This window comes from Cygnus olor, chromosome 2 (assembly GCF_009769625.2).
Source record: "Cygnus olor isolate bCygOlo1 chromosome 2, bCygOlo1.pri.v2, whole genome shotgun sequence".
NCBI classification, from domain to species: Eukaryota; Metazoa; Chordata; class Aves; order Anseriformes; family Anatidae; genus Cygnus; species Cygnus olor.
In genome coordinates this window covers 22,942,877-22,969,797 of record NC_049170.1, presented here as the reverse complement: position 1 = coordinate 22,969,797, position 26,921 = coordinate 22,942,877, and the positions used below count along the sequence as shown (strand labels likewise).

Genomic DNA, 26,921 nt, shown 5'->3' with positions numbered 1-26,921 from the left:
GCAGTGGAATGAATCTCAAATTACAGCTAGCTGTGGGTACATTCTTAAAGACAATATATTAAATTCACACAAAATGTTAAATAGAGAAATTATAAAAGTATTTTGCATTAACATAGCAGAAATGTAGTAATGAGGCAGCAAACCATGCAACATACATGTTTCAGAAGTCTCACTCTCTAAATAAATTTAAATATCTATCTATATTTATTATATTTACATTATATCTCTACAGAATAATGGTGCACTCTAAGACTTCTTTATGAAACAAAAAAATTATTAGGAAGTAATTTTTTAATTTTTTTTTCTCTGCACATTTTATTTCACACAGGAACCTCAAATTGATAGTTATTCAGAGACAGGCTACAAACCAGACCACATTAAAGGGAACTTGGAGTTCCAAAATGTTCACTTCAGTTACCCATCCAGACCAGATGTTCAGGTATTGTAAATGAAACTTGATATTTATTACAGTTAACCATGTGGAGAAAAAAAAAAAAAAAGTCACATAAATAAAATTTTCTTGAAAATGTAACAGTTCCAGGTTGACTCTCTAAATCATGTACAACTACCTTGTCATCACAACTATTTAACCTGGAATTATTTGTACCCTAGCTAAATGTGCTTTTCTGAATAAAGCCATAGTCAGTGTGACTATGTGATAAAACTTCAAAATTTATTGCTATCATAATCTTACTTTATACATCTAATCCAAGTGTTTATGCATAATAATAATGACAGTGGATTTCAAAAATATCTGCAATGCAGCTCTGTTAAGACTATATCTCAATCAACTGAATAAAGCAGATCCAGGAAGGACTTGTTATATGTGACCTGGAGATCAGAATTTGCATTTCTCTGTCTAGACAGAAAAAAAAAAAAAAAAAGAAAGTTTGCTTTTGTAAAGTGTTGTCATAAAACCGGAGTCTTAATGGAGTGAAGGTTGAACATATTTGAATGATTTCCGAAAATACTTTAATAAAGAGTGTCTTTGCACTATATAATTATTTCCTTCCCTACCGTGAAGGAAAATCACTGATCTAACTAAAGGGATCTTAGTTTTGATAGGCCAAAAGGAAAGACATAGTTTTCTTTATAAGCCATTTTTACTCATAAATGTTTAAAAAAGACTTTGGCTTTTCCTTCTATCAGAAAAGTTAATCAAGTAGTTGATTTTTCTTCATATAGAAATATGAATAAAAAGGTATTTATTGATATCAGTGGGTTATTTTCTAAGTTTATACAGGTATGATATGAACAAAGACATTTCTCCCCTCTCATTTCAGACACTATAATTATATGAAGCTAAGGCTACACCAATTAAGAAAAGGAAAATTAAGAGGTCAAATAACTCAGAGGAGTTCATTTCTGCCTAAATTTTACCTACCTGATGTTAAAGTTAACTCTTCTTTGCAACAGGATTAAGTACAGCAAAATAACTGACAGGCATGAAGAAGACTGCAAGTTACTTCCTATCTCGTTAGACAGGTTTATTTGCTGCCCTTACTCTCTCTTCTCTGTTTGCTTTAAGTTGGTAGAAATAGTCTAAATGGATTCAATTGTGGATATTATTTTGGTATAGGAAAAAAGTTCTGATCACAGAAATCAGTGTAAAGTTATTTGTATGTGTCTCTTGTCCCCAAAGAGTGAGATACATTTCACTTGTGAAGCACACAGATTGTTACTAAGGGTGAAGAGGCAGTGGTAGTGCTGAGAGTAGATATCTGTGAAGAAAGAGATGCTGATGAGGACACATGGCTGCAATGCATTGGGAAGTACATTTGGGGCACTATTGGAATGCATCAATGCATGGTTGTACATTCGGAATGGAGAAATAAACTTACCCCAGATGTGGATGCTATCATTCAGGTTTGCATAGTTCATTGTAGCTTAGTCCTTCTAGAACACTAATTAGCATAAATATGCTTTTCTCCATTTCAATATTTATTCCAACCAAGTAAGTTGTATAAAGTAGTGAAAGACTCCTTTACAAGTTGTTTATACAAAGTGTTTTTATTTAAACTTTATTCCTTTTTTTCCCCATTATTGTATACTCACACTACTCAGGTGAGCAGGTTAAGCAGAAACTTGGGTAAAAATAAGTAAACATTGCACATGGATGATGTGTATCTGTTCTCCAGACCCACTACACAGCCCAATACAGGTTATGTTCTTAAAAATAAAATTAAATAGCAATTACACCAAAGAGCTACATATATTCTTTCTACAAGTCCCAAGAAAGGCAAAACGTATCTTCCATGGCTGTGAAATTACATATTTTATGGTGACTAGTACAAATATGTATATATATATATACATACATATATTTATATAATCTTATATGTATATAGCCTAATATATATATATATATATATATATATATATATAAACTTTTGGCAACCTTTCTTATACATACAGATACTGAAAGGCTTGAATCTCAAGGTCAACTGTGGCCAGACAGTAGCCCTGGTTGGTGGCAGTGGCTGTGGGAAAAGTACAACTGTTCAGCTCATCCAGAGATTTTACGATCCCAAGGAAGGCATGGTAAGACACCTCAAGCCAGATGACTGCTCTGTGCGTCGCAGTTGTTCAAAGTCAGCTTCTGGTCTCGTTGCCCTTGATCAAATGACACGGTCAAGTCTCCCGTCAAAAGCCATGTGCCAGCCTGGGGAGAGAGAGTCCTTGACCAGAACGCTTAGTAAATGGGTTGTGTCCGCTTCCTTTCTTTAGATTACCATTGATGGGCAGGATATTAAGACCCTAAATGTAAGATATCTGCGGGAGATTATTGGTGTGGTGAATCAGGAGCCCGTGCTGTTTGCTACTACCATTGCAGAAAATATTCGCTACGGCCGAGAGGATGTCACCATGGAAGAAATTGAGAAAGCTACCAAGGAAGCTAACGCTTATGATTTCATCATGAAGCTACCCAAGGTAAGCAAGCCGCTGTCCTGCTGAAATAATTTCCCTTCAACCTACTCACACCAAAGAGTTCCTCAGAAGGGATTTTCCTTAGCAGATTAAGCTGTTCCCAGAGCTATGAATGTGCAGAGCTATGCAGAGCTTCCTCGTAACTTTTGAGAATAATGTTAATTTTGACATAAAATGAGCATTTGGAGAACTATGAGAGTTCTGTAGGCACAAACCATTGGGTGGTTTATTTAAGTGGATGCTTAATGCTCAGTGTTTTAGAGGAAGGAGAAGATGCTGCCGGGGCTACTAACACAGATGTGCCGTTTCTTTACATTGCCTTTCTGTGGTGAAAGGACCGTGCCACTGACTGTTGTGCAAACGTGTTTGGTTGTCTTGTAGAAGTTTGAAACCGTGGTTGGAGAAAGAGGGGCACAGCTGAGCGGAGGCCAGAAGCAAAGAATAGCAATTGCCCGAGCTCTGGTTCGCAATCCCAAAATTCTTCTGCTTGATGAGGCAACGTCAGCTTTGGATACTGGGAGTGAATCAGTTGTGCAGGCAGCACTTGACAAGGTCAGTATTGCTTGTTTGTTTAAAGAGCTGCAAAAAATAGAGACTCCTAAAAAGTATAAGGTAATTGCCTGAATTTGCAAATAATCTCTGCTCATTCAAAGATTGGGAAGTGGTCAGTATTGCTATGAAATCAAGTAGATGAGGAGGAGCTGAATATGACATTTATCGAAAGAGCTGCAAGAAATAGAGACCCTTATAGTACAAAAGGTAAACTTGATTTTGGCAAATATTTTCTGTACTGAGAATTTTTGGGACCCTAACTTGAACAATTTTTGAATATACTTAGAAATATTCATGAAAAATGTTATTTCTAGGCAAGGGAAGGACGCACCACGATTGTAGTAGCTCATCGCCTGTCAACAGTCCGAAATGCAGATCTTATAGCTGTGTTTGAAAGTGGAATTATCACAGAAGAAGGGAATCATTTTAAACTGATTGAAAGAAAGGGAATCTACTACAAACTTGTTAACATGCAGGTACTTTTTTACCCACTTTTGCCTCATTTCTTTTTTGTGTTCCATTGAATGCTCTCAGAAATACTGGGAATTCTGCAGCCTATTTTGTTAAGCGCAAACAAATATTTGACAGAGAAAACCACAAGATTTTATAGCAGACCTATTTCAACCCAGGACAGTACATTTTTACTATAGTGATTTAAAAGATTTTTCTATATTCTCCTATTAGGCAGCTAACATCACTAACTTGTAATAAAAGGTAGAGCACAGTAGTTGATTACCAGAGGAATACAGCGTGCGTATTTAAGGTATTTGATTATAATCCTTCACAATGAGGTTCTTAAACAAAAAAAAAACAAACAAGAAAACAAAAAGTTTAGGAATAGGAATAGAAGAAAAGCAATTCAGGTTATGATGAGTGAAAAATATGTACACTTACGGTTAGGTAGTCAGAAACAAATAGATTGGAAATTAAAAATCAAACAAATATCAGAAATGTATTAGTTAATAAGTGAATAAAAAGTACTTTTCATACATCCCAATATCAGTTGTGATAATTAGGTTATACCTGAGCTTTGCCATAGTCTTCTGTACCACTGGTGTTTTAATGCATAACCATCACACCCATTAAGGAAACTGAAAGAGGTACCTAAGTGTGTCAGACTGAAAAGGGTGAACTAGGCCAATTAAAACATTTATTCTCATAAAATGAGAATGCATTTGGTCACCTTAGATTTAAAGTAATTTTGTATTCAGGTAAATGTGATAAAGGGAAAAATTAGGAAATGTAAAATTAAAAAAAATAAAATAAAAACAATTTCTATAACTTTCACCAAAAAAAAAAAATAATTAAGGAATCAGAAAAAAAATGGAGAGAGAGAAAAAAAAAGTAATTTTTATTATTAGCATGAAAAGCAAGAAGGAAAATAGGAAAAAGAAAGGAATACAAGCTGAAGGCAAATTTTAATGCAATTGCCATTATTACCCTCAGTAGTGGGTAGACATTTGTTCATTGTGCCAAAGACACTGGCAAAACTACCACCAAAAGTAAAGCTTTTTTCTAGACTGTTCAAGTTTTTCAGTCAAAATCTCTTTTCAACTTGTACTGTCCTGAACTATTACATTTAAAGTCAAGAACTGTTCACAGTGCTCTACACTGGAGAGGAGTCATTTTTTCTCACTTCACGGATAAACTGTATCCCCTGAGAATTCTCAAAACGATACTGAGATGAGTGCAAATGGTTCACACAACTTAAAACCCTGTTAGGAATTAATTCATACTTCCACTCCTCTGCCCTCCACCTAGAGTAAATATTTCCTTGACAGGTTTGATACTCGTATATGAATCCAGCTCTGAAGATTGAGATCTACATAATTACAGTACAATTTTTCATATCTGCTCATAGCATTATGCATTGTTCTGCCCGTATCTCTTTCCACTGAATTGTGATTTTAGTTACCTTTACTTTGATTTCCTCATAATTTTGAAAGTTCAAAGTACTATATCCATAATTAATCTCAGTGTTATGTTTTTCCCTGTTTCAGACAATAGAAGCTGAAGATCCATCATTGGAAAAAGGTGAGAATGCAGGCAGTGTTAAAAAAAGTGAGTCTGAACTGGAACAGGAAGAATCCTTAATGAAAGGTCTGAGAAGACGATCAACTCGCAGAAGCATGAAAAAACCAGGAGAAAAGAATGATGATGCTGATGTGAAAAATAATTCACCTGTAAGTATCTTTGCAGAGCTGTTAGTGAACTTTAGTTTCTTCCAACTAAGTGTATTCATGCTGCTGCTCTAGAAAGGTACAAGAAGAAAGAAGCATTTTCTAGCTTCTAGTGAAACAAATTAGATTTTTTCTAATTTTAAATTGCTTTTGACTGATAGTATTCCTAACTTCCTAACTTTTGTTATCTCACCATGAACAATTGTACAAATAAAATAGGACTTTTAAAATCTATAACTAGGATACATTTATTCTTGAAAATCACTTTGCTATAAAACATATATATCCGTATAGCATACAGACATAGTATATATGGGTTAAACATTCATATTTAGATCAGAAACAAAACATTTGCCCCAACATACAACTCTTGCAACAAATCTGGAATATCAGAGGATTTTGTTCATACCTGCAGCAAATACTTTGCCATCTGTTAAAATTGCTCAATGGACGATTACTGGAATTAGTCTAGTTACGGATTACACACAGGAATATGCTAGGAATTAATAGTTCAGTCACAACTAAACAATACCAAGAGTATTGATCAATAAAAATTACATGATTAAGCTAAGATGTTATGACAAGAATCACAGATATGTTTTAACAGCTCTTTCTTCGTAATATAAAGATTATAAAAATAAATGTTTAATGAGTTAATTATTTGTTATTAAAAAGTATATGTTTCAGTTTTTCCTGAATGTATCCTGGGAGTAGGAAATCAGCTATTAATTGTTCTTTTTGTCATATTTCTCCAAGCACATATATTTTTTTCCTAACCATTCTTTAGGATGAAGAATTACCTCCAGCTTCATTTCTGAAAATTATGAGGTTGAACAAAACTGAGTGGCCATACTTTGTAGCTGGAACTATCTGTGCAATTATCAATGGAGCTTTACAACCCGCGTTTTCAGTCATATTTTCAGAAATTATAGGGGTAAGTTCAAATAAAGTATATAAAAATCTATATGGCCCATAAAACTTATTTCTAAGAAACCTAGGTCTTAAAGAATCACTGAATTATGAAACTGAGGAGTGGATGAAGCACTATTACAAAAAATCTTAAGAACTATATAAGTTTACAAAATCCTAAAAATCTTGTTACAAATTGAATTTTTCTTCTGACACCTACAATAATTTGCAATATATACTCAATTTTTTAATGTATATAAATGAATATCAAAAATACTTATGAGAAGTATCAGAGTATTTTAGATTAGTTGTTTAAAAAAATGATATTTTAAATATTATTTTATAGATTTTTTCAGAAACTAATGAGAAGGTTTTGAGAGAAAAGAGCAACTTATATTCACTGCTGTTTTTAGCACTTGGGATCATTTCCTTTTTTACTTTCTTTTTTCAGGTATGTACTATTATTTTAGCTTTATTATAATTGTTCTAGATTTGTTATATTTATCATATAAATTTATATTACTATATTTTTAGCCTTATTATAATATGTTGCACTATAATTTCTGGATATGTTTAATTTTGTATAATTTTATCAATTAAATGATTCTGCACAGTGAGATGATAAAGTTTACTTGGAAGAGTAGCATAAATGTATATCTAGTCTGAACTTCTGATGGTGCATGTCCATCACAACCAAGGAGCAGAGGCCGGCACCTCCCTCTGCGCCTCCCCTCCTCAGGAGGCTGCCCAGAGCCATGAGGCCGCCTCTCGGCCTCTTCTTCTCCACACCAGACAGCACAGGTGTCCCCAGCCTCTCCTCACAGGACAGCCCTTCCAGCCCTCTTGCAGCCTGTGCCCCACTCTGGGCGCTGTCAGGGCCCTGAACATGCTTTTCTGTGGTGGAGCCCAGACCCACACACAGCAGTCGAGGTGGGGCCGCACCACGCTCAGTGCAGCAGGAGGGAGGATCACCTCTTCTGGCCGGCTGGCTGTGCTGTGCTCAGGGCACCCCAAAATGGGGTTTGCCCTCCCGGCTGCCAGGGCATGCTGCTGGCTCACGCTGCGCCTGCTGTCACCGGCACCCCCAGGTCCCTTTCTGCTGAGCTGCTCCCCAGCCACTCGTCGCCCACCCTGGGCCTGGGCCTGGCATCACTCCGTCCCAGCTGCAGCACCCGGCATTTACCCTTGTTGAATTCCATGCCACTGATGACTGCCCAGTGCTCCAGTCTGTCTAGATCCCTCTGCAAGGCCTCTCATCCCTCCAGGGAGTAAACAGTACCTCCCAGTTTAGTGTCATCAGCAAACTTGCTGAGGATGCATTCCACTCCTGCATCCAGATCACTGACAAAAATGTTGAAAAGGACTGTCCCTAGAACTGAGCCCTGTGAAACACTGCTCGTGTCCACCAGGCAGAGGTAGCCCCATTCACTACAACCCTTTGAGCTCCAATGTCAAACCAGTTCATCACCCAGCACAGCATGAACCTCTTTATCGACAATTTCTCCAGAAGGATGCTGTGAGGGATCCTATCAAAGGCCTTACTGAAATCCAGAAAGATTACATCCAATCCCTTCCATTTGTCTACCAAGCAGGTGACCTTATAATAGAAGGCGACCAAATTACTAAGGCAGGACTTTCCCTTGATGAACCCATGTTGACTATGCCTGATAATAGCTTTGTTCTTTAAATGCCCTTCAGTATATCCCAGGACAATCTTCTCTATAACTTTTCCAAGGACTGAGGTTAGACTAACAGGACTGTAGTTTCCTGGTTTCCTAAGTTTTCTTTAATTACCTTTTTGTAGATTTCCTTTTGGTAATTCCCCTTTTGTAAATGGCTAGTTTCCAGCCAACAAGGACCGCCCCGAACTTCGGTAAATTCTTGACAGTCCAGCTATAATGTCTGCTAGTTCCTTCAGCCCTCTGAGGTGAATCCCACCTGGCCTCATAGACTTACGAACGTTAAATATGAGTGGGAAGAGTTGATTGAGAGATGACACCGCCAAATTAATAAGAATGAAAAAAAATATTTAAAACATTCTTATAATCTCCTAATATAGTGTCCATTCCGTGATGTTCTTTTGTTATTTTTTCTAAGTTACACTGTTGTGCAAATTTACTGACAGTATAGGAGCACACCTATGCCAATGATCAAACTTAACTGAGAAATATTTGTTGATCAGCATATGCCATAACAATTTTTTCTTAGTATTATATAGTACAGTTGCATCTGTGTTTTGACTTTTAAAAGCATTAAATTTCACAAATGCAGATATTTTTATTCACATAAATTTGTTAATGAGCAAAACAAAGATAATCATAAACATTGATAATCCTAACAAAAATGCAGGAAGATTGTATCTTCCAAAATTTTAACCACCATATTTCTTTGTTTATCTTGTTAAGTTGATTGATATTAATAGTTAAACATATGTTCAATTCATTATAAAACATTAGTTATGTATTACTACCGATACTACCGATGTCAGGTTGTATTAGGATCCCAGGAAAGAAACCATAATTCCATTGGAGTCAATGGGAAATCTGCCATTGACCTCAGTGAACCCAGATTTCCCTATGAAGTCTTTAAACTAAAGGCCACCTGTTTAAATCTGACTTAGGTCAACCTGATAAAAATGCAGTCAAAAGGTTCATTAGTGGTCTTTTTCTTGAAGCATGCTGGTATAGCAGTGCTGGGAAATACTGCTAGGCTGGTTTATTTCACTGAGAAATATAATTGAACATCTGTACTGTGAACCAATTGGATTTTATGAATGTTAAACCTCATTTTGTGTTTTGTGTGATCATAACTGCAGTAATTTGTATTTTGATATTGTAGAGACAATGTATCTAAAATATTTATTGAATAAATACAATCTAATTGTACGCTAATTGTATATTATAATTCTTCTCAAACAGGGTTTCACATTTGGCAAAGCTGGAGAAATTCTTACAATGAGGCTTCGATTCATTGCATTTAAAGCAATGCTTAGACAGGTAAAGACAGTAAATATTCTAATTTGCAGTATTTTAACAATAATTAGTTGTATATCTCTAGAATATCTGTATTCTACTTTATTCTACCATATTATGACTTATCTACAAAGAAAATTTTTTTTCAAGTTTTGAAACCAATATTGTTAGTTACATGGGGTTCAGTAAAGTATCTGTAAAGAAAGTTCTTATATTGATTTAAGAGTCTTTTTATGTACTCCTTGCAAAGCCTCAGACTCACAGCCAAGTCGTTATGGCTTAACATTAACACCAGCCAAAATCCATGTGTTCAGATGCTTGCTCGGCTTCCTTGGTGCCCTTTCTCCCCAGTCATTCTATAATTACAGTATAAATCAAATGTTTGGTCTCACAGTGAATATGTTATAAGCTGTGTAACTAATCCCCGATCAAATGGCTTAGATCAGATAGTTTCAATATGGGAGAAACAAAACAATGGATCAGGAGTTTTTACTTTTAAAATACTTTCCATTTAATCCATCCCCAAAGAGCTTTGCAGTTGTGAAGGAATGTGACTTAAGAGTCATCTCCCCCTGGAAGGTGCAGTTTCAATAGCTCTCAGGGAGGGCCTATTTTGTTTTTGGGAATTCCACAGGTGGCTCTCCTTCCCTCTCAGCAATGGCAGAATACACATCAGATCATCCACAAGTATACGCTTGTTTCTAGCATATTGATTGTACAATGAAGGATTTAGACTTAAATATGCAGAAATGATGCACCAGACAGACATACATAGTCTTCTAACACTGAATTAGCTAGGTCTCAGTTTTACTTTCAGGCTTACATTAAATACACAAAATCTGGTCCTAAGAAAAATGCTTCTTATTGTAGGACATGGCCTGGTTTGATGATTCTAAAACAGCACTGGAGCGTTAACTACAAGACTTGCTAATGATGCCTCACAAGTGAAAGGAGTAAGTAAAATTTTGGTTTGGAATTTTTCATATTTGATTTAGTACATAGTAAAGTTGGAGCAGGGATTTGACTGGTTGGTTAACAGTCTTGAATTTGACAACAAAAAAAATCTGCTATTAATGGTTATATGATAGCTGGTATAGAATGCACTGATGTGTTTTACAACAATGTAAGTAATATATGGTTACAAAAAAATATCCGAGCAAACCTTCTTTCAGGATTACTATCAGGATACTGTGCTGTATTGTGATCTTCATTATTAAACAAATTCACCAGGAATCACTTTACGCAAGATATTCATATAAGTTTGTTGTTCAGTTTATGTCAGACCTCCAATTTTTTTAATTGTACAGATTCCTTATATATATTAAAAAAAAAATAAATAGACATAATAGCAATAAACTTGGAGATTCTTTAGAATTAATTTGTGGACTTTCAGAAATCTATAATCCTATGCTGAAGAGCACTGAATGAATTGTGCGTACATGCTTAAATTACAAGACTATCTTTTTTTTCCTTTCTGGCTAGATGAAGTTACATGCTTTTTTTCTGAAGTGAAGAGTTCTGTTTTATCTCTGATATTATTTGCACGATATCAATTAAACATTTAATTTTCTTCTTCATTGGTCTCTGTGTTATGTTATATAAGCTGTCTTCATGATCTGTGAAATGTGACATTTTAATGTTTAGCTGTAAATATAAATGTCTGACATGCTTAAAGTCTGTTTAGCTTCATAAGCTGACTTTAGAAATTGCAGTGAAAATTTAAGTAATCAGAATATGGGGAGAGGAAAAAATAATTGTGAACCAGATAATATTTTACAAAATAATTTAAGAAATTCCCATGTCAAAAAATTGCAAAACTGCATTAAGAATTTCTAAATATTTCTTGGAAAATCAGAAATGATATGGGTGTAAATGTTTTCATGGTCTAAGATGTTGATATTTTAGCAAAAAATGTCTTTTTTCTTTCCCTAGGCAACTGGTGTCAGATTAGCATTAATTGCCCAAAACATAGCTAACCTGGGAACTGGAATTATTATATCATTAATTTATGGCTGGCAGCTGACCCTGTTACTTTTAGCGGTGGTGCCAGTCATCGCAGTGGCAGGAATGATCGAAATGAAGATGTTGGCTGGGCATGCTAAAAAAGATAAAGTAGAGCTGGAAGCTGCAGGAAAGGTGGGTCTAGTGAATTTTGTCTATTTTTGTGTAATATCAGTCATGTTTACCAAGCCACTGATAATGGATATATTGCTTCCAAATACAGAAGATATCATAATATGTAACTTCCAGAGATGGCCAGACTCTGTAGTTACACTAGTGGGCCAACAGAACATAACAGCTCTTCAATAATAATTGAAGACTTATATAACTAACTGATAGTTATTTTTGTAATTGATAAACCCCAGAATGTGCTAAGCACTGTTCAGGAACATCTTTTTCCTGTCTGTTCCAATCATCTCTTGTTTTCCTTATTTTGCATCACTCTTCATTTTGACATTCCTTTTTTTCCCTTTTCTTGCATCCTTCTTTTGGCATATCATCTGTTTTATATATATTATACTGCTCTTTTTATTTTCTTTGTTCTCTTTCCTCTTACTAATGTTTGCAGGGATAATATGTGTATATCCACTGGTTTCTGAATCTGTCTGCCATTCATTTATTTCTTGAATGGAAGAGAAAGATGAGAGTTGAAAAACAAGAAGGCTAGACTTTTGTTTAAGAAATTAGAGGAAGGCATTTAATGTCACTTCATTCCAAAAATCCTTTTGGGACAGAACAACTATTTCATCACTTCCCTGATATTTACTTTCTTCAAGGTAAAACTTTTGTAATCTTCCTTCATATGTCTTACTGTTTTCAAAAGTTGTTGAGAAGAGTCATTTGTCTAAGGACATGCACATAAGGAGTGGTATTAATCTTCAGATTAAATGTATGTGTCTGCAGACATGCTAGTAGTATAATGTTCCCCTTATACTTATTGGAGATCCCAGGGTATCTGAGAGGCCTCCAGTTGCCATTTCAGAAGGGTATGGGTCTACTCTGTGTTCTGTGTCATGTCTGCTATACCTTTCCCTAATGTTTTGGGTATCCTAGAGCATCTCTAATGGCAAAATACACCTACATGTGGGCAACTGAATTTTGCTCCTACCCACTTCAATTAATGATCCTAGAGAAAGAGGCTGTGTGAATAGGTATTCATTGGTGGCTTAGACACTTAAAGACAGGTGTCTTAACCTGGATCTGAATCCCCCCAGTAACTCCTATTTACTGAATTTATTTTATTTCCTTCCATCATGTCTGTAGGTTAAGTTGTTAAGAAATGGTTTTTGCCTTCCAAGTCAACAGGATGTTGTAATGATCTTTCCATGGGCTTTTAAGTATAAGCCGAAGAATGCATTTCCTTTCCTTTCAACTAATTACATTTATTCTGCTTCTTCTTTCTAACTGTTGTGCATTTGTTTAGTATTTTTTTTGTTTTAATATATGACAGGAAAAAGACTGACACTTCTTGAAATAGTTTTTATAGATATTTATCTATATTTATTATAGGATTTCCTAATTCAGCAGACTGTGAAAACATTAGCACAGGTGTTACAAAAAACTAATGATTTTTGGCAGTGCTTGAGAAAATACTTAATTTTCTTAGCAGTGTATGAGTTTCCCCTCTCAGGACAAGCAAGCACTAGACCACAGGCATTTTGTTCAATTACAAGAATATATAAAATCAGTCTTCTTCAGTGAAAACCGGGTTCTACCTGGAAAATTTGCTTTCTGAAAAATCTTGCTAAACTTCTGTTACTAAGAACACTACGTGACTACTCCTTTGAGTTTTGGTGAGACAATATAACTAAGAAGAATAAACTCTATTTCACTTCTTTGATATCATTAGCACTGTGTATTACATTCAAATCAATAAATTACTTATTTTATAGCAAATTTTCAAACACTGGCACAAGCTATAAGATCCTGAGGCTATCAGACAATTATATCCTTATATTTTAGAACAAAGATAACAGTACCACAGTTTTAAAATCTTTGGTAATAGCTCGTGGAAAAAAAAAATGCTTCCAGGTCTGTATTTTGTATTTTTTGTTAGATATAAGTAGTGGGGTACTGAGGTTATTTGCTCTTCTGTTTTAAACTGCAGGCATCTGAACTGTATGGTGACATATGATAAATCCAGTCTCCTATGAGGCATAATATACAGAATCACTTTTCAGAACAAAATTTCATTCTGTTACAGTACAATAACTTTTTAGAAGTGCTTATGCTTCTCCCTGAAGCTTCTGTCCTGCTTTTGGCATGAGTCCTCTGTTCAGAAATCTTTGTACAGAACAAGAACATTGCTGACTTCTAGGCACAACCTGGAAACGGAGGGGGTTCAGGGAACTAGCTCCAGAGAAACACAGTGTTTCAAAGCACTGGTTCTCAAAGAGCTTTATCAAAAATGTGAGCCGTATAATGCTGCAAATGTAATAACAGTAATATATAGAATAAATGCATATCTATGCGTTCTAAAATTACAATATAAAATAATGTTACTATAGAACTTTGAAGTTTTAAGATGTTAAAAATATTATCAGTCTGTTAGGGGAAAAAAAAAATCCCCATGGTTTCAAATACTGAGGTGCAAAGAATCAGGGGCCTCACTACACCTGTGGGGAAACCCCAAGCATAAATAGAAATTCAGTGCTGAAAATCACTTGCTGTGAATTTGTACGGTATTTACATTAATGAGAGAGCTCTGCTACCTATCATACCATCCAATCCATCCTTAGAAATGAGGCTGCTGGGCAACTGAATAGAACCCAGATATAGGTGTTTAACACCATTTGAGCTGCATTAGGGTACTGAAGACATCTATCCATATAGGATTGTCAGATATAATACAGTATGTGTGAGAATCCTTGCCCTCTCAGCAATAGCAGTTGAGGCTGCCTGGAATGCCCAACACACCATTGCACTGGAGGCAGTATGTGGGTCGTGGACTCAAGCCCAGTGTTTCAAGCAGAGGTAAATAGAGCAATAGCTCTGGTGTCTAGGATGTGTTTATTCCAGATGTTTCCTATTGGCCGTTTCTAAGAATTGTCCTCTTCTACATGCATATGGACTGAATTGACCATACAGGCTTCTAGCCTCACTGTGTGGTCATTGAAGAAGACTTTATGGGCACCTATATAGATGCAATAGATTACATAAGAGCCTTGATTCAATTGCTCCCATCTAGGTGTCCATTGCCTTCAAAAGTTTCTAGATACCTTTGTGTGTGCAAATGACTCAAGTCTGAAGAATCTGAAAGTTTAAAGAAGATGTTATTGATGAGATCAAATATTTACTGCTGAGATCTAAGTTAGGCCCTTGACATATAAATAACCCAGACATTCAGAATACAGTCCACATTTAGCGGACTCAAAGTTGAATGCTAAACTGCCATTTTTCTCATCTAATATCCATAATTGTCACTGGTGTCCAGCAGGTTTCACTACCTGTTTGGAGAACACTAGAGAAATCTTATCAGAGTATCATATGAAAATCTCACCAACGTAAAAAATAAAAAATAAAAAATTACTTTTGATATCATAGATCAATGATTTAATAACAATTATAAAAATTATCAAACTGTATTCTAGTAGACTTTTATTAAGTTACAATAAAGAACCGCAACATGATTTTAACTTCCAGTTAAAACATTTGTGTTTCTATTGCAGATTGCCACAGAAGCCATAGAAAATATTCGAACTGTTGTTAGTTTGACCAGAGAAAGAAAATTTGAATATATGTATGGAGAACATTTGCATGTACCATACAGGTATAAAAAGAAAGAACTAAACTAAAAAATGCCAACTGTATTTTAACTATAGAATAAATTACAAATATTTACTTATACTAACAATTTTTGTTAGTGTGTTTTAGTTAGTATATTCCCACCTCGAAGTTACTGACAAGATTTTGAATATTTTTATTAACAAAGGCAGTCACTAGAAAACATAGTAGTTTTTGTACTTTGATTAATTAATTTTCTGTGGTAATATTGGTATCTTCTACAGAAATATCACTTGGTTTGAAAAAAATTAGTTTTATGTAAACTTTGGAAGTCATCTAATCCAACCTCCAACCTAAGGTGTTTCAAGTATTTAATTAAAATCTTTCTATGCAAATTGAGTATTTCATTAAGCCACTTCTGAAAGTTTGAATAGGATTGAAAACTTTTAAATAATTACCTACTGGTTTGTGACTGAAAAAAAAAAAAAAGTCTCCTTGAACTAAGACAAAATTAAAAAGTCTTAAAATGAAAAAAAAAAAAGATATTGTCAGCTAAACTTTTATTTTTTCTATAATGAAATGATGAAATGTTTAATTCTCAGATAGCCATGAGAAAAGTGAAGGAAATGACAACATATATGTTAGGAGACAAACAAGAAGGGATGTTTCTAATACACCTGCCATAATAATTGAGGTTTATCTAGCAACCTGTGAAAGAAAATATTCAACCTATATCCAACAGATTGCAGGACAGTACCTAACCATTCTCAGGCTTGACATTTATGGGATTTCTCCAAGACTTTCATCTTAATGTTGTTCTACTAAGTATCGTCAACTTTTTCTTCAGGAAACAGGACGTATTTTTCAGTTAAAGTTTCAGTGCATATTTAACCACTGATTAGTGAAAGCATTTGTATTTTATAAAAACTGAGCTTAGGTCTTCTGTTATCTCAGATGAATGCACAAATCAGCTATATAGAGGAGAAGTCACAACAGCCTCTCTATCAAAAAAGCATACTTGTGAATCTGGCTCCTGTTTTTTTGTTTTGCTTTTTTTTATATATATTTTTATTTTTATTTATTTATTTATTTACTTTTTGCCAGAAGGAAACATACAGTTGAGACCTAGGAATGGTATCAATATAATTAAAATCTTTTATTTCTTTTAACTGGTAAAAATTCATGTTAACCAAAAATTTTCTCTCTGCCTTATGTTAGTTATAGGCATAGTTTTATCATCCAAATCTCATTTCTGCACCATACTTGCAGGCTTAATCTTACTTGAGAGAGGAATTTTAACTGCTTAAATTGAAAAGAAACAGATTTACAAGTATATAATATTGCAAAAGGTTCAACACCTTTGTTATGTAGTTTAAACTAAAATTGCAAGTAAAGAAAAGCCATCACAAAACTTGACTTTGGATGAAGGTGAGCTAACATTCTGATCTTTTTTTTTTTTTTTTGTGTTGCAGTAGTAATGGTATGAACTGTAAAGTGTTTTAACACTCAAACTATGAGATGGTAAGGTAATAGACATAGCAGCTAAGGTGTCACCTCTTTTTGCACCAATATTCCCAGCTGTTCTTGGAAGTAAATAAAATTCTGGAAACAAAACAAACTTGGACGTAGTCTAATGGGAGATTGCACTACTTAAGCAAGAGTACAGTTTCATTCATGGCAGCATCATCTGAAGTAAATTCACTGTTTTTTGCATACTAAGACTTCAGTACAATTGCACTTTCTTAAGAAAATATGCATTCTTTCTTACAGAAATTCTGTGAAGAAGGCGCATATATTTGGATTTTGTTTTGCCCTTTCCCAAGCAATGATGTTTTTTACCTATGCTGGCTGTTTTCCGGTTTGGTGCCTATCTAGTGGTAAATGGACACATGGAGTATAAAAGTGTGTTTTTGTAAGTATCTCTTTTGCAGTAATTTTTCTGTCAGTTCAAAGATTTTTGTTTGCTACATAAAGATCTCTAGAACCTATGCTATGAGAAAATAGGCAGATTTTTCTTCTTCTTTACTTAAATGCAATGACAGTGTATTACAAAGCACATTGTCACCTTGTTACAGGCTTGAAACTTTAAAAATGAATCACTAACTCCCAAGGGTCATTGAACTGTAGAGGGAAACCACAGCAATAGTAGAATTATATCAATTTTGCTGTTCATTGACCACTTTCCTCCTTGCCCCAGTTGAGATTCAATAGCTAACTAGTATTAATAATTAAAGAAATCAGTGTTAATAAGTAAAGAAAACACGGAATTTTGAATGGAAGCTTGCTTATTTCGCTTCATTAAACGAGGATAAAAACAAATTTCTGGAACTAAATGAGTAATTAAAGCAATAATATGGTTACTACTTTACTCTTTTAAATTTAATCTCCTTTTTCTCCAGTAAAAGAAAAAGTTGACTGCAGTCCCATTTCCATTGTTTCCTTTCTCCATTGTCTATTGATCTTTGTTTCTGATTTCTTTTATAGAGTGTTTTCAGCTGTTGTATTTGGTGCAATGGCACTAGGACAAAGCAGCTCTTTTTGCGCCAGACTATGCCAAAGCCAAGATATCAGCAGCCCACTTGTTTGTGCTATTTGAAAGAGTACCCTTAATAGACAGTTACAGTGAGGAAGGAGAGAAGCCTGTAAGTAAGCAATGTGTAATGGACAATATTATTTATTGACACTACGGACTCTTTTTTAAACTTATGTTCCCTCTCCTTCTGACTACCTCCTTATCTCAGTGTATTCTTGACACTTTACTCAAACACAACATGGGCCAAGTTCTCTATTGTGAGACCAGTTATTACCCCACACTGTCTTAAAGGTTACTTGTTTTGAAAATCTGGTCTTAAGTTACAACTCATCTGGAATTCAACCAGCAGAATTACAAGCATTTTCAAAAATAACTCAATGCTGTACTTTGATTTTATATTTTCATAAAGATCAGACCACAGAGCTATAGTCAGCATTGCAGCAAACGCAAAACCCTACTGATTTCAGTGGAAAAAAAAGATGACTTCTACAATTCTATTTAAATTATTTTCCATCTGTAAAATTTTCTTAAAGATATAACAGTGATTCTGTTTCAATTATAGGAAACATTTGGGGGAAACACAAGGATCAAAGATGTGGCATTTAACTACCCAAACCGACCAGAGGTCAAAATACTCCAAGGTTTGAATCTAAAAGTAGAAAAAGGACAAACACTTGCTCTTGTTGGTAGCAGTGGATGTGGAAAGAGCACTGTTGTTCAGCTGCTTGAGAGATTTTATGATCCACTCAGTGGAGAAATTGTAAGTATTTTTGTGAAATATGTCAATACGTTAAGTGAGGATGTGTTATTTTATGTGATGTGATAAAGTATAACAGATATTTTGAGTCCTTCTAAAAATATTTTTAATGTTAAAGACACTGTTGGGTTCATTTGTATAAATGTGATGATGTGATATAATGAAAAAAGTCCCAATTACCCACTTTATATTGAATTAATGAAATAAATCTGTGTGGTAAAAATATGCCTAATCCACAGCCTAATAATGGCAGTGGAAATAATGCTTTGAATTCAGAACGAATTACCTAAGGTTTTAAAGCACTATGTTAAACACTTAAAAGGTTATTAAATATGTATAGCTACTACTGTATAATATAGTAATAGAATTTTCCATCTGTGTTCTTTCCTAAAACAGTGAACATTGATGAAAATCACTTTTACCATCATTTTACTTGTCATAAGTATCTTTCAGAGTATAACCACTTACCAAGTGCTAGATGTTCATAAATGCTTTTAATAGTTTTGATTTGAAATTTTTCTAGTTTCCTGCACTACTCATATGGCAACTTTCAATTACTTTTCCATTTAACAGTATCACTTATTGCCAGCTTCTCTTTGATGTTAATGTGCTCAGAGATACCGGGTCTCCTGATACATTTGTGGTCAGATTGATAAGAATGGTATATTTATGAAACTGATCTACTCAGTTAAAAAAAAAAATCTGTTGGTGTTTATCTAACAGACAATGATAACTCAGTAGCAAAATTTAGGCAGAAGTGTCGCAGAGTTGTCAATAAAAAAAAAAAAAAAAAAAACTCGCAGCAAATGACATCTTCAAGAATCCAGCAGTAAATTAGTCCATTGTTAGGCATCACATCACCATTAAATTTAGGATTGCATGCATACTCAGTTTATTAATGTATTAATGAATGAATGAATTTTTTTTTAATGGAATACTAATGCCCATCTATTCCTTTATTGGGAATATATATGCAAAATAAAGGAGAGTTTTTTCCATGGAAGAAAAAAATGAAAGAACTTTATTCAAAGTTCTTTGAAGCAGCCCCAGCATTTCCTATCGTTTGCTGTCTTCAAAATCCTGATAAAATCCTGAAGCAAAGAAAAGAACTGAGAAAGCAGAAGGGACTATCATCTCCTGTATATAATAGTTATTAGAAAAATTGGAACCTTGAGGACAAGGAGGGGGAGGAATTATGTGGGCTCTCAGTCTGGTATCTATAAGGAAAGAGCTGCAATTGCACAATTTTTATGTGTGTGTGAGAATTTGCAGTAAGTCTCAAATACACATATGTCCATGTGATTGAAATTTAAAATGTTTGATTTCTCAGGTGTTTGATGACAAAAATGCAAAGACAGTAAATATCCAGTGGCTTAGATCTCACATTGGTATAGTCTCCCAAGAGCCAATCCTGTTGACTGCACTATTGCTGAAAACATCGCATATGGAGATAACAGCCGGGAAGTGTCACATGAGGAAATTGTTAGGGCAGCAAAAGAAGCCAATATTCATTCCTTCATTGACTCTCTGCCAGATGTAAGTTATATTTTTTTTCTCCTACTCAGAACTGGAGGGGACCTGTGGTGGAGAAAAATTGCATCCATTTGTGATTTCGTGAGGTGCAATAATTCCCTGAGATTCCTTGATCTTATCTTTTAAAATCGTATTTACTACACTTTTTTTTCCTTTTTTTTTTTTCTGGGAGACTCCATTGTCAGTGGAGAGCTGAACAAAAAACTTAATTATAGCTAATTGAGAGCTGGAAGTGTGTTATTTATTTCTTGTTGTTTTAAGAAAGTCAGAAATTTCTTTTTAAGCTCCTTTTTATCTTAAGTATATGCAGAAGATGCAGCTAGACTGACAAAGATTCTTATGCAAATCAGATTGATCATATGTATTTCTTACAGTTACACATAGTCAGAATTTACATTTCTAATATTCTTACAATTCAAAAATGACTAAGAGGTATTTCATATACATCTTACCAACACATGTAAGAATGAATATTCTGTTTCAGATGAAAGGTCTCTTGTGCACAGACTCTAGTCCCAGACAGTTACCAGCAAGACATATCTACAAATAAGTATACAAAAGGCTAAACATTTAATCATATTTACCCTGAATTTTATCTAACTTTACATAAGCCATGACTTGGGAACTTCCTAAGACAGAACACGTGTTTTATCATTTAATGGTTTTCAATGGATTTTCTTCTGTAAGTCTGACAAATCAATTTTTAACGTATGTCAATTTGTAGTTTCCAAAACTTCCCAAAGCAAGGAGTTTGCCAGCTTAATCGCAAGCTGTATAAAGTAGTATATGTGCAGCTTAACTTCAAGTCACCAAGCTGCTTTTTGCTTTGCTTGAAAAAAATACAGCAGTGAAAACTTTTTTGCAGATCATTTTAGTTTCTAATGACTCTTATCAAGATCTGCTGTTTCCAAAACTGTGTAAAGAAATTTTGTGATATATAATGCTGTCTCATAAAATTTTGGTGCTTTCTACAACAAAATATGTAATATATCACAGACTATGACCTACACGAGTTTGTCCAGAGGCTTGACCGATCCGCCCTGAGATATCTAAGTTAAAAATATAACTGTCCAAAGCCATAGTACACATATATAGATATAGTGTATAAATATGTCTATATAAAGCACATAATTTGCCCTTAAACTGATACATCTTATACATTACTATTTTTTCAGGATGAGTAAGTATGGTTTAGAGTAACTGGTTAGGAGTGTTTAAGGTCAGGTTTTATCCCCAGTCATAGACTTCTGGTGTCTTATCTCCTGATTGAGAATAGTGCTGCTTTCCAACATTGCAGGTGTCATTGCTTTAAGAAGTCTCCTAGCGAACAATCTGTAGATATGTGCTGGATAGCTGTTTTGGTCATCTTGTTTCAGAGGATGTTGTCATGGAGTATGCAGTTTATAGATGACTGTTGGCAGGGTCAATATGCTTGAATAAATTCGGGATTGATCTGCATTCATACACTGAACTTTACGTATTATTTCTAGAAATACAATACCCGCGTAGGAGACAAGGGAACTCAGCTTTCTGGTGGTCAGAAACAACGCATTGCTATTGCCCGAGCTCTTATACGTACCCCCAAATTCTGCTACTGGATGAAGCTACATCTGCCTTGGACACAGAAAGTGAAAAGGTAACTTGGGTTGTGAGGTGGGAGGGGAATCTAAACACATTTGTATTGTGATTATTGTTTTAATTCCCACAGATTAAAGACCAAAGCTAGAAATATGTTATTTATGCAAATCGCATATGTATACTACTAATAAACAAATATAAAGGTCCTACTCCTCCTCTCCCGGCAAAATATCATTCTCTTCATAACTTTATGGCAGTAAGCAGATTGAAGTAGCAGTGAGAAGGCATTCTCTGCCTGGAATTCTTCAGGCTTCAATTGGAAATGGTAGTCAAAATTAAACCAGGAGGAAACAAATTTCAGAAACTGAAGAGTTTGAGGATACTGCCAGAAACCAACTGCTGACTTAATCCCGTATATAATTAATCAGTCATGTAAGGGATCTCTGGAGGTCAAAACCTCTTCTTCACACAAGGGTCTATACTGAATTCAAAACAGTGGCTTAGTGCGGTGTCCAAGAAGTCCTTGAAACCTCCAAGGAGGTTCAACAGGCTCTCTTGGGGTTCCTATTCCAATACATAACTATCCTTGCAGTAAATGTTTTCTTATACCAGTCAGAACCTCCCTGAACAATCTGTGACTCTTTTCTCTTCTTCTCCCACCATGCATATCAATAACGTGCTTGGTGGCACCTGGTTGTCTTAGCTGTCACAATATTTCTGTTATAACAGTTTTGACTACTTGCCAATACAGACTAAATCTAAAACAAGAAGCTAAACCCACAGATACTCCCTTTCTCTCACTACAGCCAGTTTAGTTACTACAACTGCCTGAGTATTCACCTTTTGGTTTGTTCATTGCGCAGATTGTCCAGGAAGCGCTGGATAAGCCAGGGAAGGTCGCACCTGCATCGTGATAGCTCACCGCCTGTCCACCATCCAGAACGGCTGACAAGATCGCCGTGATCCAGAATGGCAAGGTCGTAGAGCAAGGGACTCATCAGCAGCTCCTGGCTGAAAAAAGGCGTCTACTACTCTCTGGTCAATGTTCAAAGTGGGTCATGCAACATGTAAATTAAAGGCAGTACTTACCTCTGAAGCGTCACTGTAATTATTTCAATACTACATTAGTATTACTGGCCAGTCTTGATACTTCTTCCTTCAAAACAAACACCTTTTATAAATCTTATGAAAACAACAAATAATAAGTGAATATGTACCAGTTTCTCTCTACTAGCTTTCATTATTCAAACCGCTTTACTACCTGGCCAAAGCAGAGACCTATTACACCCATAAAAGTAGAAGCATGCTAATTCAAATTTAATTATTAGCTTGCTTTGAACTCTAGCTAATCATGGTATTCAGGCAGGTCTGGTATACAGTATGTAATCATGTTTGTACTCATTAACAACCATATTGCTATTGCTAGGAACAAGCCTCAAGCCTCCCTCCTCACTGTGCCTTATGCTGACTGTGTAGGACCCCAGTTCTGTCCTATTAGGCTCGTTATCAACTTATGAGATCTTGAAGGTCAGCTGAAGCTTGATGCCAGATGTTTCTTGTTATGATGTGGAGCTGTAGTCTGGGATGACTGCAAAAGTCTTGAAAATATGAGCACAGGTTGAAAACAAAGGTCCCAGAACTATAAGAAGTACCTCACTGATGGTCAGTTACTGGTCATTGAAGAACTGCGACCTTAAGAGCTGGGAAAGGACTGCTTTAAATATAATACAGAAAAGAAGCAGAAGATAAGAAATTATAATTACACAGTATCGGCTCTGTGATATTGTATATTAATTGCTAATTTAGGATATGACTATTAAGGACTAACTGTTTTGAATATGTAGTAACAGCAATTAATAATTATTAAGAACTAACCATTAGCAATGTGTATTGTTAATGAATAAGTCTGCAGTAAAGTTTTTTTAAAGTTTAAAACTGGCCTGATTAATCAGTCTTCCATGCTTCCGTCACAGCAATTTCCAATTCCCTGAGATTTTTAAGTATGATTTGTCTATCTACATGTAGATACTTATGCACACAAACTGCTGATACAGTTAAGCTGATCAATGTACTAATAACACTCTCCAGAATGCTGATTAATGCAGTTGCATTGTATTAATCTCGAATCACTTACCTGTTTCCTTCTGTGCCTGTCTGACTGAACACCAATTTGAAGAACAAATTTTTTCCTATTACCTGAAACAATAAGGTTCTCATCCATGAGTAAGGCTCTTGGTCTGTACTATAATAGTAATAAGTTACACTTGCAGTTGCAAGAGGGGAATTGATAATCCTCAGCATTATAATTTGAGGATTCGAGCAAAATATAATTAGATTAAATACTTATTATTTTTAAAACTACTTACTTGTGGGTTTTGATTTTTTGATGATAGGACTTTGCATATTTGGATTAGTAATCATGGAACGGTTGAGGTTGGAAGAAACCTCTAGATGTTATTTAGTACAACCCTCTTGCTCATGCAGGGCCACCCAGAGCAGGTTGCCTAGGACCTGCTCCAGGCAGCTTCTGGAGATCTCTCTGGGCAACCTGTGCCAGTGCTCAGTCACCTGCACAGTAAAGTGGGGGAAGAAGGTGTTTTTAGTCTGTCTTTAGTTCTCACTGCTCTAGTCTGTTAGCAATAGACAGTAAATTACATTAATCTCCTTATGCCAAGTTTGTTTTTCATATGATGATAACTGTTCAGTGATCTTCCTGTCCTTATCTCAACCCTTGAGCCCTTTCCATCATATTTTCCTTTTGAGGAGGGGGGAGTGAAAGAGTGGTTGGGGTGGAGTTCAGCTGCGTAACAGGGTATAACCACCACAGACATTTCCTCAGAGTTCTTCCCTAACTATCCCACATCAATAGGATGTTCAATAATCTTCCATCCTGATGCTGACTCCCAGGCAATCTGGCTTTAACAGAAACAATTCTCCATTGTTATGAGTAAATCCCTTAAACCTGGTTGTCTGTTTTTTGCTGCTATATTTGTCTATGAAAACAACCTTTCTGATAGCATTTATATCTGCAAAACACCAAAGATCTTGAAATATTTTTAGTGAGTTTTCCTTGTAATCACTCATAGTACAAATAGACCAGCTAATCTGTTCCTCAAGATGTATTGTCTATATGTATATTTATAACTCATCCTCTGATTCCCCTCCCTCAAAATCCAACCTACCTCGCAGACTTCGTCATTGAAAAGAAAGAAGAAAACAGCTTTCAGGAGGGGAAGGTAAAAATGCTCTGACTAGCAATTCTTGGGCAGAAAAACCCACATTAGAAATGTACCTATAGAGAGTCTAAATAACTGCTATTGGCAAGTACCCAGTCTTTCTTCCAGATAATTGTCCAGAACTATTCAGTTTAATCATGCATTCATTCTGTATTTCTAAGACAGGATGGTATCTTTTATTCTACTTATTCTAACGTAGCAAACTGAAAGCAGAAAGTGAGAAACAGGACAAGCAGTCACTTCAAGTAATTTGCTGTGAATTCCATGTAGATATCAATTCCTGTAGATATCAAAAGTAGAGAACAGGAAGGAAAAGAGCAGAACAGACAAGGACAACTATCTTTAGAAATCTCTGCTGTCACAAAGTGAGTACATTTCCTTTTATCTTTGTATGCTTATTCCTATGTACGTTTCATTCTAGTTGTTAGCTGTACTCCATTCACTAAGGAGGTCAGTATTGTATACTGTTGCTGTAGAGGAGTAAGACGGAACTGCATCCAACTAAAAGTGAACATTCATGCCTAAGCTAATTTCCTCTAAGCTAGCCACCTTTCTGCATGTTTAACAAAGGTCTGGTCACGTAGCCCAGGGCACAGTTCATCCCATTCTAGAGCTGCTATCACTAGCAGGCCAGATCAACAAATCTGCTTCTCTTCACATAAAAGGATGTGAACATGATTATCATAATTACACTGCCATAGCTTAGAGAAAATGAGTCACATCTTGAATGACTACTGTATTAAAATAGGCTTCTTAGATTCTGCACTACATTATGTTCATAAAAGTAGATCTGTAAACCTGACTCCAGCTTTGTATTCCCCGAAGACAGAGTCATTTTTTACAGAAATACTAGAAATTGCATGGGGCTGTTTTAAATGCCCAAGTTTTTAAAGTCCTTGATGTTTTTTGATAACTTAAAATTAAAGACCGTTGTATCCATATATAATGTGCTTATAATCTGTGTTTCATAGATTAAGTGTTTATGGGCAGAGAAATTATATCATCATTCATTTGTTAGTAAAGGAGAAAAATATGTTAAATATGTTTTTAATACATCAAACATTTGCTCTGATATCATTGTTCTTACACCATTCAAGAGGAAACTTTTCCTTCCATGTGACTCTGATTTGGTTCTTACATAAATCACTTGTGAAAACAGGGTAAGAGAATAACAAGATTAATGTGTAATCTAAGAAAAACATAAGTTCAGAATATATAAAAGTTAAAATAAAGCAATGTTTAGGGAGAGACAATGGAGATCTGTCTGACATATAACTCCTAGATCCCTCCTACTTTTCAAATGTCCATAATAAGGTCAGCTTTGTTTATAGCAATATATATGCAAACATATATAATATCAAGGCAGAACTGAGAAAGGATTAAGCTAAGGATAGGTGTGAGGTACTAAGACGTCAGTTTTACCTACTGTCTGTTTTCTGCTGGGACTCTGAGAGGCTAGTTTGGTCAACGACAATGTTGGCTTTTTTATTTCTAGGCACTCTTGCCTTTCTCCAATATGATTTTTTTCTGACCTTCATTTGTACATATATCACATCTTTTAAAGCTTTTGTTTGGATTAACCAGTGTGTTTGTTGTACAAATTCTTACATCATTCCTTGACATACCATACTTCATAGTGATGCACAACATGCAATAACACATCATTTCCCTGTTGTCCAAACAAAACCAAAATTTATGTGCACTTACAAAGGGCCTGATAAAAGAATGCATTATGGAACTACGGCATGCTTCTCCAACCACAAACTAAACTCAAAATTTCTGTTGGGTAGCTCTACAGATGATTTATCTCTATGTGTGTGTCTATTCTTCAATGTAATAGAAGAGTAATTACAGATGAAAGTTACTAACATATCTGCCACATTCAGAAACAACTCTTCATGTATGTTTGATCTGATAGTTCAGGATGCTAATATTTCAAGGTTTATCTTGTTAAGGGTAGAATCAATAAAACATACAATAATCTAGTTTGCAGACATTTATAATTTCATTTTCCTGCAG

General features: G+C 35.2%; 1 protein-coding gene across 1 annotated transcript in view; it reads left to right on the top strand.

The window, feature by feature from the left end:
- LOC121065490 (ATP-dependent translocase ABCB1-like) overlaps positions 1-23,954 on the top strand; it is a 41,716-nt gene extending 17,762 nt beyond the window's left edge. Inside the window, 26 exon segments of the mRNA XM_040548347.1 lie at positions 329-439; positions 2,416-2,541; positions 2,728-2,931; positions 3,310-3,480; positions 3,795-3,956; positions 5,481-5,663; positions 6,448-6,594; positions 6,916-7,020; positions 9,488-9,565; positions 10,412-10,433; positions 10,436-10,494; positions 11,474-11,677; positions 15,211-15,311; positions 17,036-17,117; positions 17,119-17,177; positions 17,750-17,801; positions 17,803-17,907; positions 18,361-18,558; positions 19,886-19,967; positions 19,970-20,091; positions 21,579-21,663; positions 21,666-21,724; positions 22,530-22,551; positions 22,554-22,609; positions 22,611-22,682; positions 22,684-23,954. Of these exon segments, the coding sequence (XP_040404281.1) occupies positions 329-439; positions 2,416-2,541; positions 2,728-2,931; positions 3,310-3,480; positions 3,795-3,956; positions 5,481-5,663; positions 6,448-6,594; positions 6,916-7,020; positions 9,488-9,565; positions 10,412-10,433; positions 10,436-10,494; positions 11,474-11,677; positions 15,211-15,311; positions 17,036-17,117; positions 17,119-17,177; positions 17,750-17,801; positions 17,803-17,907; positions 18,361-18,558; positions 19,886-19,967; positions 19,970-20,091; positions 21,579-21,663; positions 21,666-21,724; positions 22,530-22,551; positions 22,554-22,609; positions 22,611-22,682; positions 22,684-22,737 (2,721 nt within the window). The 3' untranslated portion in view covers positions 22,738-23,954.
- Positions 23,955-26,921: the final 2,967 nt, after the last annotated feature.